The sequence below is a fragment of the Orycteropus afer genome, unplaced genomic scaffold (assembly GCF_000298275.1).
Source record: "Orycteropus afer afer isolate SDZICR_OR568_19922 unplaced genomic scaffold, OryAfe1.0 scaffold00035, whole genome shotgun sequence".
In the NCBI taxonomy this organism is placed as follows: domain Eukaryota; kingdom Metazoa; phylum Chordata; class Mammalia; order Tubulidentata; family Orycteropodidae; genus Orycteropus; species Orycteropus afer.
The window spans coordinates 7,125,116-7,143,095 of NW_006921622.1; the positions used below are offsets into that span (position 1 = coordinate 7,125,116).

Here is a 17,980-nt window from a genome sequence, read left to right on the forward strand (position 1 = left end):
GAATGATAGGCTAAGTAGTATGGAGAATGAATTTGAGAGAATAAAACTGGAGCTCAGACACTTATTAAAAACTGACTGAATTAATAGTGACCTATACTTGGAGCTCTGGTGGCCTAGTGCCTAAGGCATTTGACTGCTAACTAGAAGATTGATGGTTCAAACTCACCAGCCACTTCTCGGAACGAAGGTTGGGCAATCTACTTCTGTAGTGGTACTGCCTCGGAAACCCAAGGAGAGGTCACTGTGAGTTGGACCTGACTCAATGGCAGTGAGTTTAGTTTGGTTGGTATACTTGGAGATGTGCAGCACCTGCCTGTTAGTAAAGAGTATTGGTTGCTGTGATATAGAACAGGTTTGAGGGAGCTTGTGGACTAAGGGACTAGGAAGAAAGGGGTGGTGACCAGCTTATGAAAACCAGCCAATGAAAACCCTATGTATCAAAATGGTCCCATTTACATCTGATCACAACGATGATGCAGGACTAAGCAATGTTTCAGTTGACTGTGAATCAACAGTTGATTGATGGCAGCTACTTAGGTACTCTGAAGAAGGGATAAGATATGACGGCTAACTAGAAGGTTGGCGGTTCAAACCCACCAGCTACTCTGCAGAAGGATGATGTGCCAATTTACTTAATAAAGATTTACCACCTCAGAAGCCCAGTGAGGGTCACTATGAGTCAGAATTGACTTGATGGCAGTGAGTTTGGTTTAGAATAACAACACTTGGGGAACAGTGACTGGGAGAAATAGATGGATTTCACAATTATTTAGAAGATAGCATCTTCCTAAACTGTCATTGCAATTCCGTATCCATGTGGGCAATTAAACAAGGAAGTATTTTGATCATTGTTGTGCTCTTGGGGATGACATGTTGGCAAATTTTCTTTTAGAACCTATTTGCATTTCAAATAAATTTCTGCAATATATTGTATACTTATGTGTATCAGTCTAATTCCAAGTTTATGTGTGGTGGCTGAGAATTTTTGTCATATCCATCCACTTTATCTTTGTGATAATTAATAGAATGTATTAGTACATATGCTTAAACCAAACTCATATTCTGAATGTGAGAGTGCCCAATGTTGTAAACTTTATCAATTTTCTCACGAGCATGAAAATAAATTAAAATGATGGAAAACAATATATTACAGCAAGTGCCTTTGTAAAATTATTTCTGTCATTGTCTTTGAGATATATGATTTTGCTTTCATTTCAGGTTATTAGTGACCACTCATTTTAGTTCGTTCAGTGAAAATGGGTTTTCTTATTCCATTAGTCAGCACAAAGAAAAAATGATGATAAATCCTTTCTAAAGATGTAGCTTTCATTAAAAAGGAAAGAAAACCTAATTGAAAGTCACTGTAAATTCAGAATGATTAATTTCTTGCCAAATAAGTCATTAGAAATCTCTAATGGGTATAGAAAAGCAATCATTTGCAGAATTGGAAAGAGCTAAATTCAATCTGGATATATTTCTCTATTTTTTAATATACATTGGGAGAGATAAAATGTAAAAATTGTTGAATTTTTATATAATAGCTTTTCATTGTAGATAAGTTGTGCATGCTATTAAATTCTAAACTAGCTAATTACTTTCCCTCTGGATCTTTTAGTTCAGTTGACCATTTTTTTATAATTCACTCTTTTTCTTGTTTCTTGATTAATAATATATCTGATTGATCTCATTTCAAATGTGTAAAAGCTAGGGTTTTTTGTTTGTTTTGCTTATTTTTAAAACTCTCTCTATGTATATGTATATGTGTGTTTATATTTTGTATATGTATATGTAAGGAGCTCTGGTGGCATAGTGGGTAAGACATTTGGCTACTAACCAGAAAGTCAGAAGATCAAGCCCACCAGCTGCTCTGCAGGAGGAACATAATAAGGTGATCTACTTCCGTAAAGATTTACAGCCTTGGAAACCCAATGGGTGTGGTTATGAGTCTGAATCGACTTGATGGCAGTGTTAGTTCATTGGATTTGTGTATGTACACACATACACATGCACCTATATTTTAGGAGTCTTGGTGGTACAGTGGTTAAGCACTCAGTTGTGAATTGAAAGGTGGGCTATTCAAAGCCACCAGTGCCTCTGAGGGATAAAAGACCTGGTGATCTGCTCCCATAGAGATTTAAAAAAAAAAAAAAAACTCCTCGAATCGATTCAACTCACAGTGACACCGTCTTGGGTTTCTGAGGCAGTATCTCTATGGAAGTAGATTGCCCAATCTTCCTTCCGAGGAGTGGCTGGTGGGTTTGAACCACCAGCCTTCTGATTAGCAGTCAAAAGCCTTAGGTACTTAGGAAACCTTGTGAGCCAGTTCTGCTCAGTCATATAGGGTTGTTATAAGTTGGAATCTACTTGGTGGCCAACAGCAATATACCTATACATATGTAAATTCATATATGAGAGAGAGAGAAAATGCCAAAGTTTCAGTCCGCCTTTTAGGAAAGAGAGGAAGATTTATAAGCTTTCTACCTTTGTAAGTCTCTTGCATTTTTTCCCATATAGCAAGGAAAATCAGCTCTAGTAACCAGTATTTTTAATCCTAAAACACTGTTATTTTAAAGTGGACATAATCAACCCAATCTGAGAGCACATTGCATCTAAAAATTGAAAATATCTGTGAGTCTAGATCTGTAGATTCAAGACATCTTATTTCATGAAATTGCTTTTCATTATGAGATATAGAGAAGACAAATAGACTACAGATATTGTAATAATATAGAATAAAAACTTTTTTGTTTTTATTTAGTTTAGACTTGACCTGCTCTACTGTTTTAGAAAAGATAAGTCAAACTAAAAGAACCCAGCTGATTGTATATATGTGTATTCGACAACTAAAATGCAGTGGGGATGTTAGAAGAGCTTGATTTATAGTTGAAACTTTCAGATACTCCTGGTACCTAGGAGCAGCCCAACTATATTGTTCTCATATACATGCAGTCCCCAGATTATGAACAAATCCTGTTCCTAAGTCTGTCTTCAAGTTGTATTTGTACATAAGTCAGAACAGTTAGGTATGGTTTGTATCTAACGTCAGTTAGTCAAATGTTTGTCTTAGTATATAGTATACAGTGTAAGTTTTTGTTTCTATGCATAAAAAACATTAAAGAAACACTTCCAGATATACTAAAACATCTTTAACATAATAATGTGGTAATAATAATAATAATGTTTTGATGTCACAAAGTAGTGCCTGTTTGTTATCACAAACCATTTTATGTACCACAATTTTGAATATAATAGGCTTCATAGGAATTGCTTCACAACTACAAGTTGTATGTAAGTAAGACTTTCATAACCCAGGGACTGTCTATACTTCAGATATTTACCAGAAAACTTATCTTTTATTGCCATCAAGGATTCAAGTTTAAAAGTCAACTACAATAATACTGGGGAAAAGCAGAAGCATAGCATCATTTTTTGTTTGTTTGTTTTGTTTTGTTTTGTTTAAGTTAAAAGCTCTTCATTTCACATTTATTATTCTGCACATTGATTTTCTTTTTTGGTGTTATTCCTTGCAGAGAGTGAATCTGTCCTTCGATTTTCCATTTTATGGCCATTCCCTGCGTGAAATCACTGTGGCAACTGGGGGTAAGTGGTTTTCTACCCATTCACCTTAAGTAGTCTACAGTTTCACTACAGTTATTATTTTTAATTTACTACATATTTCAAAAGGGACATTTATTGGGAAAACCATTGTCGTCTATCACCAAGTCATGGGGATAGATAAAACCTACGAAACAGTATAGCTGTTGGAAAAGCTTTATAGCAGAAAAACAATATGGTTATAATAATTTTCAGCTTAGCTTCACTTCTGTTTTCTCTTAAATTTTAATTCATTTTTTGGTAGTATGATAAGACTGCATTAGTGGCAGAAATTGGAATAGAAGTAGAATGAGAAGCTGTTGATCTGTTGTATTTTGTTTCAGTACTTATTTATGGTAGATAAGAATGGATATAGATAGACATACAAACATATGTATACATGTGTTCTTTTGAAAATTTATTTCTTTTTGATAAATAAATGCTTCTCATGTTAGCTGCCAACCCCTTTGGGAGTCTTACAAGTAAACCCTGGAATCCAGTTGGAATTTTTTAAAATTATTTTTTCTTCACAAAGTTGGAAGCTAGTTTAGAGATTACCCATATCCTAGTAAAGCAGTTATTCCTTATAGAATATCCTAAAAGTCAAAAATACTTTATTTCATCAGTGTTGCTGTTGTTATGTGCCGCTGAGTTGGACCCGACTCATAGCGACCCCTCCTTGGGTTTCCGAGGCAGTATCACTACGGAAGTACATTGCCCCATCTTCCTTCCGAGGAGTGGCTGGTGCCTTAGGCACTATGCTACCAGAGCTCCTATTTCATCAATACTGCTGGCAAATGCAAGCAAAATGCCAGAGAATGTGTTTGTATGCCTAAGGTGTAGAGGTGGAAAAAGCAGAAGAATGAGGGAAAAATAAAACATGAAAAGGGAAGAATAAATAAAAAGAAAGTTACGGGAAATCGATAGGTGTGGTGAAAGGACCAGGAGTACCTAAGTCTGAAGCACCATAGATCAGAGTCCCTTTTCTTCCCAGGGGTTATATTTTTGGTCTTCTGGATGATATAGAAACCATAATGATCACTCTTTCTGTGTTTTACTATAAATTTATATGTAAGGTTCAAAAAAAGTTTTGCAATCAGAAGTATCAATAATCTAATAAAGGTTTTTTTTTTTTGAGGATCTACTCCAAACTATGGTAAAGAAAGCTACCTCTGCCTTTAGGAATGTGTAGTATTGTGAGCTTTAAGACAAAGTGAAAAGTTATTATCAGATGAAACACACTATGAAGGGTTCCTAAATATATATATAAATGATGTAGTACAGATTTTACAGATTTCTGGGGGTGAAAAACCCATATATCTGTGAGATTCTTTTAAGACTTTTTGGAGGAATTATGGCTTAAGATATTTCTTGAAGGGTGCTCCAGTTTCTATGGTTGTGTAGAGAAGTAAGAGTGGGTCACAGGAAGAAGTATCTTGAGTAAATATCCTGAGGAAGAAATGGGTGGGTATGTTTGGGATAGTAAATCATTGACTTTAAGTGAAATTGAGAGTTGTTGTTAAGTGCCAAATTGGCTCCAACACATAGCAGTGGTATGTTTATTAAAGAAAAAAAAAATTAAAAAGTGGCATATTAACATTAGAAAGGTAGGTTGAGACAATTTTATAGAATATGTCCAGGGTGAATTATCACATAATTAGGTAAATGATAAGCTTTAAGAAGATGAATCTATATGTTTGTATAATTGTATAAATGATAAGCTTTAAGAAGATGAAGCTATATGTTTGTTTTGTTTGTGCAAAATAAAACAAAACTGAAGCTAGTACCTTTAGTTGAAGAATATTGTAACAGTTTACTTGAGAAATATTGAGGGTCTTGGTGATTCCATGCCTTCACATCTAGGGAGAGGAATGATACAATTGGCAAAAATGACAGAGTCAAGCAGAGGAGCTGACATTAGGGAAAGTTGATGGTTTTCACATTGAAACTATCAAATTCTTACTACAAAGAAACTATGTATAAGTAAAAGGCACACAAGGACTGTGCCTTTTGAGCTTGTTGTACTAATTCCTATGCCTAATATAGTGCTGGGCACATAATAGATGTCCAATAGGATTAATGTCCATTGAAGGACTGAATGAAAAGGGGAAAGGTAAAATTAAAAGATAGCACCTTAAAAGGCATGAGTCAAATCACATCACCTCCAGCCTTTAAAGTATAACATAAATGTGTGTTGTTATGTGCCGTCGAGTCGGCCCCGACTCATAGTGACCCCTCCTTGGGTTTCCAAGGCAGTATCACTACGGAAGTAGGATTGCCCAACCTTCCTTCCGAGGAGTAGTAGATAAAGTTATGTGTCAACTTGGCTGGGCCTGGTTTTGAGTGGCTGGGCAGCTGGATGTAATTATTCCCTATGGTTAAATTGATAATTAACTCCATGTTGGAAGCTACTGGAGCAGCCGAGTAGCTGCTTTAGGGATGTGGGCTGCTTCTAGTGTATAAGAAACAACTTTGAAGACGGTCTCTAGCTTTTGGCACGCTTGACTCCTGCCTGTAGCCTAGTCGTTATTCAGCAGCCTCCCATGTTGTCTACCAATCTTAGGACTCTTAATGGATTTGAATCAATATACTGCCATGTGATTTGGTAATATTGGGCCTGTCTTTTCACTTGTTGACCTTGGGTTTGTCAGCCTCAGCAGCCAGCAGCTTCCTTAATGAATAAAACCTCCAGTTTCATTGGCTGGGAGCAAGAGGCAGAACTGAAGCCTAAGGTCAAGGGGTTTTCACCCAGCCCCTAGATCCTGGCACTTTGAACTCAGACTTCTAGCCTCCAAAACTGTAAGAGAAACTCCTGTTTGTTAAAGCCATCCCATTTGTGGTATATCTTCTGTTATAAAAGCATGCAGTAACCAAAACATCGTAATCTTATAAAATGGATATTAGGCATGTTTTCTGACATTGAGATTTCCAATGTTCAATTTGTTTTTAAAAGGTAAATTATCAGTTACATTTGTTCAAAATCTTTACACACAGTCGTTAAAAGAAGAAGAAGAAGAGGAGGACAGCTTTCAATTTTCATTTTCCCAAATAATTGTATCTTTATAACTCATGTCAGTGATTCAGCTAATGTGAAATAAGATTTTCCTTAGCTAAATGGGTAGGGACAAGCCCAAACAGATGGCTATATCATCTTTACTGCTTCAAAGTACTATTTTCCTTTGAAAAGATCCTCAAAATAAGTTGGTGGTGGGGGGAGAGAACTCTTGAATGATCTCTGTCTTCTTTGAAGAAAACACTAATGTAAAGAAACTTTTTTTTTTTTTTCTTAAAATAGGCCAGTACAGAACTTGCATATATAATTTAAACTCTGTGTAAAGAGGTACAGCCAAGGTAATTTAGATACTGACTTGGGTTTCTTCAAAATGAAATCAGAATCTTCTGCAAATGTTTTCTGCTTAATAAATTGCTTACTTGTTCTTTCATTCAATCAATATTGAGGAGTCCCTACCATGTGAAGATACTATACAAGATGATGTGATGTTTGCAGGCAAGAATAAACTAGAATCGATTGAGATTAGTATCTCTCAAGAGGAAGGGATAAGATATGAATAAGCAAATTTAAGAAAGGCTGACTGTATGTACTCAAAGAGCAGAATACTGTTCGGACAAGAAGGAGGTCATTCTTGCTCAGCTGATCAAGAACAGCTTGTGAAAGAGCTAATATTTGACATTGGCCTTAAAGGAGGGTAAAATTTTAGTTCTAAAAGAGGCAAGTTGAGAGGAGGTGGAGAAGAAGGGGACATTCCAAACAAGGGGACAGGAGACCTAAAGGACAGTGTAAAGGCCATATCAGTGTTTTTGTAGGGCTGTCAAATAAGTCAGTTTATGGAAGGTTGGAGTAAGAGTCTAGTGAAGGAATGATGAGGAGAGTGATGTGAGGCACTTTGAACTTTAGGAGTTTGGGTGACATCCAGCAAGCATTGGTTTTCTTCGTGTAGACAGCTGATCTGGCCATGGAAGCCACTGACAGGGAAAGACAATGTGGATGAAGACAGAGAAAGGAATGGTTAGCCGGATTTTCAGTACTTCTGCCATAGGTGATAGTGCATGAATTAGTGTGGAAGCAGTGGAAAAGGAGAGAAAGAGCCAGTGCAAGAAGCATAATTTGAATTGTTTAATCGTGGTGGTTCAAAAGGTTTCCAGCCAAAAGGATGCATTAAGATGCAGTGAGTAAAGCCAAGAACAGCTTAGAGGAGGGCTTCTGAACCACAGATTTTCAATGGATCTCCTCTGTGATTGAGTAGGTGTTATAAGCAAACAGTTTTACTTGTCAAATACCAACTGGTCTTACAAATCTTAAAAAAGTTATTAATCATGAAAGACTAGGGGGAAAAAAAGTCCAATTTACAAAACTGACTGCAGACCATTCCAAATAGATCGATGACTAGGATGTTTAATAAGGAACACATAGGTTTGTGTGCAACTAAAATGAACAAAGATATATTACCAGCTGTCGTTCTCTTTGAGTGTGTCTATAGACTCCTGTTGAGACTGTTTCTGCATGGGATGTGGGAAAAAGAAAGAGAAATGTTTTCATTTTGTATGCAAGCTGTGCAAATAAACAAACTGCATAGTTTAAACCACAATCTCCCTCATTCCTTCTTCACTAGCTGTTTTGCCATTTCCCATGTTCCCTTAAAATTTCTACTCTTTCTTTCACATGTACACACATTTACTTAAAACTTTGTGCTACATTGTCCTGTATTGTGGCTACAATCAACAGTATTAAAAAAAAAAATAGTTATAAAATACAGAGATATACTGTGGCCTATCTCTGTATTCTGTTTATATTTTGTTATGAGTAAACTTTGCAAAAAAATTTAATAATAAAACTAAACTTCTTGGTAAAATATAGATGAAAACTAAACAAATACCCAGTCATTTATTTATAAACTAAAAAAAAAAAAAATGATTCTTTGCTTATTAAGCATTTTAATATCCAAAAGCTTCAATCATCCATACAAATAATACACAAAATGAATTGGAAATACCATCTTATTTTCTGGTTCACTGGTGGTAGAATCTGAAAGCATCCATTTATCTTTCTATCTAAAAAAATAGTTTAGAATACAAATATTTCAAGCATTAGAAAATTAGTCCTTTGTGCATTTCATAAGACTATCTCCATTAGAAGCATCACTAAGATGTGTTATTTGCATATCACACTGCCTTTTATTTTCTTTCTAAATGAAGATTTTAATTGGTTCTTTTTTATCATTAGACTGCTAATGTGATCTTTTAAATGCTTCAAAATATAGGTTTAAGTTTGAGTGTCTGATTTTTAATTCCTGTGACCATGGATAGTAATAGTTTTGCATGAGTTCATTACAGTGCAATAACACTGTGATGAGAAAAAGAAGGAAAGGGATAAAGGCTGTTTGATGTTACAGGGAAGAAAATAATTGATGTTATTCAGATAATTCTGGCCCTTCGATGTTAAGTATGTGGACAGATGTAAATTCATAATTAAAATGATGTGTGGAATTTTCAAGCAGTTGTAATTACAATTAGGAATCAAAGATAACATGAATTGAAAAAAAAAAAATGATGAATGTATTTACTTACCTTGATTGGGTGAGGGATTTGACCTTCCTTCTTTTCTACTTGGGGAATTCTATAAGAATTGGAGATTCTGTAAGAAATCCTTGGAGATTCTACAAGAAAATTGTCTAAAATTTTAGACCTGTTTTACTTTGTTTGCTACATGATAACTAATAAAATTTAAAAAATTCATTAAGTAACCAGTTTTCAATATCTTAAAAATTATTACATGGACATTAAAAAAAAATTCAAGCAGCCAAAAGTAAAATAGAAATCTCCCTCCTGTCCCTGCTTTCTAGTCTACCAGTTCTCCTCCCCAGAAAAAAACAACTATTACTTTTTGAACTATAGTACATTAAACCCACATGTAGACTCATTTCTTATATGTACTTAATAATCATATTCTTTTCCCTTTTTAAATTAAAAATCCTTTCAATTATCAGTAATAGAGATTTTAAAAATGAAGGGTAATGTATATTTTCTTGATTGGGTTTCAAGAAGTATACTACCACTTTCAAGATTCTTTTTTTGCTTGCTTTCAAATAGTAACAGTTTTAGTTATATTTAGTAGTCCCAAATAATATTTTATGTTTTTTTTAGAGGTATTTCACTAATAACAGTAGTAAAGGGCTTTTTAAGAGCAGAAGAAGGTAAGTTATTATATCATAATGAATGATTTATAATTTTATAGTTTTCCAAGTGATGTATTGCAATCAAATCAATTCCAACTCATAGAACAGATAGAATGCCCACAAATTTCTAAGTCTGTGATCTTTATGGAAGCAGACTGCCACATCCTTCTTTTGTGGAGCACCTTGTGGTTCAACCTGCTGACCTTTCTGTTAGCAGTGAAGCACTTAACCACTGCACCACCAGGGCTCCATTCCAAATATATATAATCTCATATAATGTAACTTGATGCATCCATTAAGTCTCTGAATCTGGTGAAGAAGAGAATAGTTTATTTTGATGTCTTTTTCTTCATCATCTTCCTCTTCTATGAATTAAGAATAGATATTATGGGTATCTGGAGAAGTTATTTAAGGGAAGGTAGTGAAGGGATAAGGAGCTCTGGTAGTGTAATGGTTAAGGCATTTGGTTGCTAACCAAAAAACTGGCGGTTTGAACCCACCAGCTGCTCCATGGCAGAAAGATGGGGCAGTCTGCTTCTGTAAAGATTTACAGCCTTGGCAACCCAATGGAGGTTGCTATGAGTCAGAATTGACTTGATGGCAGTGAATTTGGTTTCTATTTTTGAGTGAAGGGATAGGTGCTGGCCAACAGTAAATTCACTCCACTTTGGTTCACTAATTTAAAATAACAAACTCAACTCCCAAAGATTCATGAAAGAAAGATATATTGGGTTATGTCATTGCTGTTGTATCTAAATGATTTTCTAAGATTTACCTCTGAAAACCCAAAAGTTCATTTTAGCAATCCCCTTGCTAACTTTCTCTTTCCCTAAAATTGTCTAGTGTTCACATTCGATTCAGCAAATTCACCAAAAAACAATTTCTTTTTTCAATATATGGCTTTGCTGAAGAGGCAGGGAGGCTGTACTTCTGACCTCCTCTAACCCCACAAGAGGAAGCAGAATCACCATCAGTAGCCCAAGGCCCATAACTGGGAGGCCAGACATGCTGCCTCCCTCCAGCCCTTTCACCAACCCTGACACCAACTGTTCCTCCCGCAGCACTCACCACCTTTCTATTGGGTTCAATAATTCACTGCAGTGGCCACACAGAACTCACAGATTATGGGGTTTAATAGGGAAGCACCAGGCTACAATTCAAGTTCAGGAATAATGCTCAATCTCTCTCAGCCTGCCATCTCTCAGCCAACACTCTATTACTCTCTCTCCCAGCAGTGTGTGTCTCTCAGTGTCTCTCTCAGCAATGCATGTCTCTTGTGTCTCTTTCCCAGCAGCCCATGTCTCTCAGGAGTGTGTTTCTTTCAGCAGCATGTCCTTCTCAGCCAGCAGTTAGAGATACTTCTTCTGCCTCTAGGAGGCCTCCTTTTGAGTCTGGCAGAGTGGCCAAACTAACCAATCACAACATCAGAATTCTAAGCACCTGAGAGAGAGTGAACTTCCCAGAACACTGTTTTGTGCCACTGCTCAACAGAAATACCCCCAGGTGGATAACTTTAGCAATCAGGAGCTCCTCAGTTGCTCATGGAAAATTCCACCTCAGAGTTTACAAAGACTTATGGGTAGAAAAGCCACACTAAGTAATTTACTATGCAGGCTTTTACTGCATATTCACAAGCACTTTTGTTTTCTTTGTATCATCACATCATATTTCCTTAGTACTGCCTTCCTGGGGTTAGGAATGGGGAGTGTAGTTGGAGATTAGGTCAGTGGGGAAACCAGAAAGGGACTCCTCAGGAATGAGACTTGAGTCAATAGGAACAAGCAAGGAAAATGCCAGAGGGAGAAATATGGGTAGAAAAAAAGGGAGGACAATTAATAGAAAACCAAAAGAGAAAGGGCTGTTGGTACAGGATGATTGAGTCATAATTGAGGACAAGGATGAGGAAAACTCATCAGCTGAGATGAGAGTCTGGGCAAAAGGCAGGGGTAACACATTCCTGCAGGGACATCCCCTTCCACTGCCACAACAGCAAAGGGAGTGTCAACCTGCCCCTCTTGCTTGGACACTCACTTAAGAATGTTTGTCTCTGGAAAGCACCACTCACTGACTTAATGAGGATCTAGGCTTTAACTGAAGCATTGGCAACAAACATTTTGCTTATATCCTTTCCTATACAGTATACCAGTAATTCAGAAAAATAAGTTTACACAGAGAGCTGCTCAGATCTATCAGCCAAATGAAAGGAGTACAAATGACTTATAATTAATAAAGAAACAATGTGTATAAAATGCTCTAACATTGCCCAGTCCTGGAAAATAAGAAGAATATTAAACAGAGCAAGACTGATATTAGACCCTGCCTGTTTCAGGAATTATTTCAAAAGAGCTCCCTCAATCTTTCCTGAAGCCAGAAACTGATCTTTTTTTTTTTTTTAAAGAAACAATCTAGCATCTAGGTTAAGATAATAGATTCTTGGATCAAGCTGTCTGATTTTTCATAAACCAAGCCAGTCATAACTTTTGTGACCTTGAAGAATTTAGTCTCTCATATTAATCTCTCTTGCCTCAATTTCCTTGCTTGTAAAATGGCACAATAAAATTACCTAACTCATAAGCATTTTTGTGAAGATTAAATTAATTAATATAAGTTGATGATGCCTGTTTCAGAGTAAATAGCATATATTATTATAACTTTTATGTTTAAGTTTTCTCTTTTTTTCCTTTTCAAAATATGTTCTTCATAAAACGTGTTCTTACTTATTAAAATAATTTGTCTATTGTTTTCTTTCATGATACTGTCATCAGGTTTGACTCCACAAAACTGATGAGGGAACTCAATGGGTTTTTAGGAACTTGATGCTTTATCATCCTTAACTGCTCATTTTAAAAGCATGACTGAGAACTACAGCAGCATGTAGATGATTGAACACATCCTCCTTATCAGAATCCGTATATCTGTCATGTCTAAGTGCAGTTCAGCATCTTCTCTAAAGACTGTTGATTGCTGATATTCTGTGACTCTGGAAATCTTCCAAATTCCAGCAGTTTTGTAAACATGGCAATAAAATCTTGCATTATGTAAGTCATAGCTATGTAATAAGGAGACCCAGTTGCACGGTGGTTGCTTGGCTGCTAATGAAAAGGTCTGTAGTTGGAATCCACCAGCCATTCCACAGGAGGAAGGTGTCGGCAGTCTGCTGCTATAAAGATGACAGCTTTCTAAACCCTATGGGGCAATTCTACTCTGTCCTCTAGGAACACTATGAGTTGGGATTGAGTCGATGGCAATGAGTTTGGTTTTGGGTTAACTTTATAACAGGCATTACAATAATCATTACATCACATATATCATTATGTTTCTTTGTCTAACAGGAGCTCTAAGGACAAGTTACCAAAGCATAAAGTTAATTATACATAAAACAATGGGGACAGGATGAGAGACAGAGATACCCCTAGAGGCATCCAGATTCCCTTTCATACACTTCAAATTCAATTAATTGCTAATAATCTGTCTCAAAATGCATTGATAGTAATCCAGTCCCAATGCAAAATTAAGTGTTTGCATTTTGAATGCAAATTTTATTTTGCATCAAAATTTAAGTCTTAATGTGATGCTATACTTTTGTAATGGGAGGCAGATTTCTATATATGCATCTGTTAATTTGGTGTGTCTTTTATTTCTAGGATCTTTTCCAATATGTGTGTGTGTGTGTGTGTGTACACACCCATGCATAAAACCAGCAGGTATGATGTGAAAACAGCCCTGAACTGTTCTTACTTCAATTGATAGAGCTCGAGTTATGGAGCTGAAACATAATAGCACAAAAAGGAATATGTCTAAATGTTTTGTTTGCTAGCTTTATGGGGTTATGGTGAGTTTAGATTACCTTGTTGATCCTTCTAGCCTGAGGCCTACAGAGAGATTTTCATTTAATCTGCTGGAATTACTTTTCAAATGAGAGGTTTCTGCTGAAGGCAAAGAACATGGAGGGGAATGCCTTTTAATTAGTTTATTATCAATTGCCACAGCTACTTTAAAAACAAAAGTTCTTTTAAGCTTGCAGATAAAACCCAGTACTTTTAGAATACTAAAAGATTTAACCAAACAAACAAACAAACAAAAACTCACAAAATTAGGGGATTTGGAATAATTAGGTAATTCTGGCATTTAAAACTATATAAGCAGTCCCCAGGTTATGAACAAGTTCTGTTCTTAAGTCTGTTTTTAAGTAGAGTTGGTACGTTAGTTGGAACAGCTAGGTATGGTTCATATCTAACATCAGTTAGTCAAATGTTCCTATTTGTTGTTGTTATGTGCCATCGAGTCAGACCGACTCACAGTGACCCCTCCTTGGGTTTCCGAGGTGGTATCACTATGGAAGTAGATTGCTCAACCTTCCTAACGAGGAGTGGCTGGTGGGCTTGAACCGCCAGCCTTCTGGTTAGCAGTCAAGTGCCTTAAGCACTATGCTACCAGAGCTCCATGTTCGTATAATACACAGTATACCTTTTTATGCATTAAAAACATTAAAGAAATACATCCAAATATACTAAAACTTCTAACTTAATTGTTGTTGTTATTGTTATGTGCCATCGAGTCGGACCCGACTCATAGCGACCCCTCCTTGGGTTGCCGAGGCAGTATCACTACGGAAGTAGATTGCCCAACCTAACTTCCGAGGAGTGGCTGGTGGGTTTGAAACACCAGCCTTCTGGTTAGCAGTCAAGTGCCTTAAGCACTATGCTACCAGAGCTCACTCTAACTTAATAGTACATTACTAATATTAATAATATTGTTTAAATATGCATCACAAAGTGACACCTGTTTGTTATTACAAACTATAGTGCACCCTCTTATTTTTACTATAATAGGTTTTACAGAGGTTGGTTCCTAACTGCAGGCTATATGTAAGTCGGAAGTTCCTAACTCAAGGACTGCCTGTATAACAGTGTTATAGTGTGTACATTTGAAGTTGAATTTAATTTCTAATTTTTCAATTGTTTAGAGAAGGGATGACTTTTTTAATTTATCTAGTTTTCTTTGATATTTACCTCCATGAGAAAATTTGATGAAATGTTTTAGTCATCTCCTTTAAGTTTCAACCATAGCAAAATAACTTAGAATATGTATTATTTGGAAACTTTTTATACTCTTTTGTCATCACTTTCTAAAACCAAACAATAAGACAAATATAATTAAATATTTAATATGGAAATGAATCTGCAGATGAATCTACTTTTAAAATTCAGTTTATTCTGATCAGGAGAATTTATGTTTTATATTTTTTTAATATTTTTTTTAATTACCTCAAATATACCAAAGTATCTCAAATTATCAAATTTTGAGAATAGTTTCTGAATAAACAAGAAAATTTTCATATCAAAATATTAAAGTGCTAGGATGTGAAGCTATTTTTTTTTTCCTTTAAATTATAAGTAAGCCATTACAGTAGTTGAACCTTCCTTTACATGAAGCTGTTGACATAATATGAAAGCCAAGTTGGGTCATTTGTGTGTAATAGATAGCTGAACAAAGACTACTAATCAGAAGCTTTATGAATTTTTAGTCATTGAGGTCCAAAACCAACCAGCCCACAAACTGAATGTGTGTGTGTGTGTGTGTGTGTGTGTTTGAAATAACTATATATGTATATAGTTTGTTGGTTGGATATTTATATAGAAATATAAATGTCTCAGGTCACTTAGCTGTCTCCTTCAAATTGCCTTTAAAACTTCACTTTGTATTAGTGCATTCTTGTAAGTAAAGTTTACTGTTCTCACTCTCTCTAGAATTATATAAATTTAGGATAATTTTTAAAAAACAATTTCTTTTGCATTGAATGAAATCTGATCAAACTGATGATATAATATGGAAAGTATTGCCTACTGCCAACTTCTAGACAATTTGAAAAATGAGATTGTGGAATATCACATAACTAAAAATTAAGATTGTGTGTTAAAATGGAAAGAGCTTATAAGAGCAATCAAGTTATCCAATTATAATTATACTATGGTGCTTATTATTTTAAAATACACAAGAAAAACAAATGAAAGGAAAAGCAAATGTTAATTGTTTGGGAATGATGGTATTATGAATGGTTACTTTGCTATTCCCTTGTTTCCAAATGTTACACTGAGGAAAGTTTATAACTTGATCTCTCTATAATTTTCATTGGTTAAAAGATGTGGTGATCTACTTCTGAAAAATTAGCCAATGAAAACTCTGTAGAACACAGTTCTATTCTGACACACATGGGTTGCCATGAGTCAGAACTGACTCCATGACAAGTGTTGTGTTGTTGTTGTTGTTATGTACCATCAAGTTGGACCTGACTCATAGCAACCCCTCTTTGGGTTTCCAAGGTGGTATTACTATGGAGGTAGATTGCCCAGCCTTCCTTCTGAGGAGTGGCTGATGGGTTTGAACCTCCAGACTTCTGGTTAGCAGTCAAGTGCCTTAGGCACTATGCTCCCAGAGCTCCCCCATGACAACTAATTTTTTAAATAATCATTATAAAAAGTAAATGGGAATCTGACTTCTTTCTATAGAAATGGTTACCAATTTAACATTACTTACTAAATTTTTCTTTATCCCCCAATATACAATGCTATTTATATCACATGCTATAAGTTGTCTTATCTTCTGTAGAATTGAAAATATATTATTTAGTTTAGCTTTCTTTTTTTTTTTAATCCTGAAGACAAAATGAAATAAATAAAATACACTAAATACAATAAAATACACTAGAACAAAGACTAGAAAGAATTAGTTTATAATGCTGAAATTGAGTGTATTTTTAAAGAATGCTACAAGATCCAGAAACCAAATTTTAGAAGAATATAAATAACAGATAGTATGTTCTGACATAACAATGGAATTAAACTAGAAATCAATAACAGAAAGATAGCTGGAAAAACACCAAATATCTATACATTAAACAATAGACTTCTACATAACTCATGGGTCAAAAAAGAAGACTCAATAGATATTACAAAATATAGTTTGAACCAAATACATATGAATATATAACTTACCAAAGTCTGCAAGAAACAGTGAAAGCAGTACACAGAGGAAAACTCTATAGACTTAAATGCATATATTAGAACCTTAGGAACTAGAGAAAGAAGAGCAATTTAGTCTAAAACATTCAACAAAATGTTAGCAAATGAAATCCAACATCGTGTTAAAAGAGTTACACAAAACAACCAGACATGCTAGGCTGGTTCAACATTTGAAGTTCAAGCAATTTAATTCACCAAAGCATCAAGTTAAAGAAGACAAATCATACGATCATATTGTAGAAATGGGAAAAAATGACAAAATCCTATACCTATTTATGATATAATAAAATAAAAAACCCTCCCAACAAACTAGAATTAGCAAGAACTTCCTCAACTTCATGTAAACACACACATATACATATACACATACACTAAAAACAGATTAAAAAAAAAAAAAAAAAAAAACCTGCAGCTAACGTCTTACTTATTGTGAGAGATTGGATTGTTTTCCCAGTGATAGGAGCACAGCAAAGATATTCTCCCTCATCACTCGTTCAACATTATGGTGGAAACCCATAGAGTAGCTAAGACAAGAAAAATAAATGAAAATTATATAGTTTGGAAAAGAAGAAATAAACCTATCTTTATTTACAGCTGATATGATTGGTTATTTAGAAAACCCCAAAGAACAGACAAAAAAATTGGAACTAATAAGGAAATAACAAGGTTGCAGGATAATATTGCCTTTTCAATATATAAAAGTCCATTACTTTCTAATATACCATCAATAAATAATCAAACTTTAAAATAAATACAATTTATAATAATGCCAAGAAAATGAAATATTTAGATAGAAATATTTTAAAAATAAGCAAAAGGTTATATGCCAAAAAACTACAAAATACTGATGAAGGAAATTAATGATGATCTAACTAAAGAGAGAAGATCCATGTTCATGGATTGGAAGATGTAATATTATTAAGATTCAGTTCTTTTCAGCTTGATCTATAGGTTCAGTGCAATGTCAAACAAAATCCCAGTAAGCTATTGTGTAGAGATCAACAAACTGATTCTAAAGTTTATGTGGAAAGGCAACAACCTAGAATGTTGTTGTTGTTGTTATGTGCCGTCGAGTCGGACCCAACTCATAGCAACCCCTCCTTGGGTTTCCGAGGCAGTATCACTATGGAAGTAGATTGCTCCATTTTCCTTCTGAGGAGTGGGTAGTGG

General features: G+C 35.1%; 1 protein-coding gene across 1 annotated transcript in view; it reads left to right on the plus strand.

The window, feature by feature from the left end:
- The window catches only part of PLXDC2 (plexin domain containing 2), a 711,109-nt gene that overhangs the window by 412,428 nt on the left and 280,701 nt on the right, over positions 1-17,980 (plus strand). Inside the window, exon 4 of the mRNA XM_007936353.2 lies at positions 3,531-3,600. Coding sequence (XP_007934544.1) covers positions 3,531-3,600 — 70 coding nt within the window. The remainder of the gene's footprint in view (positions 1-3,530; positions 3,601-17,980) is intronic.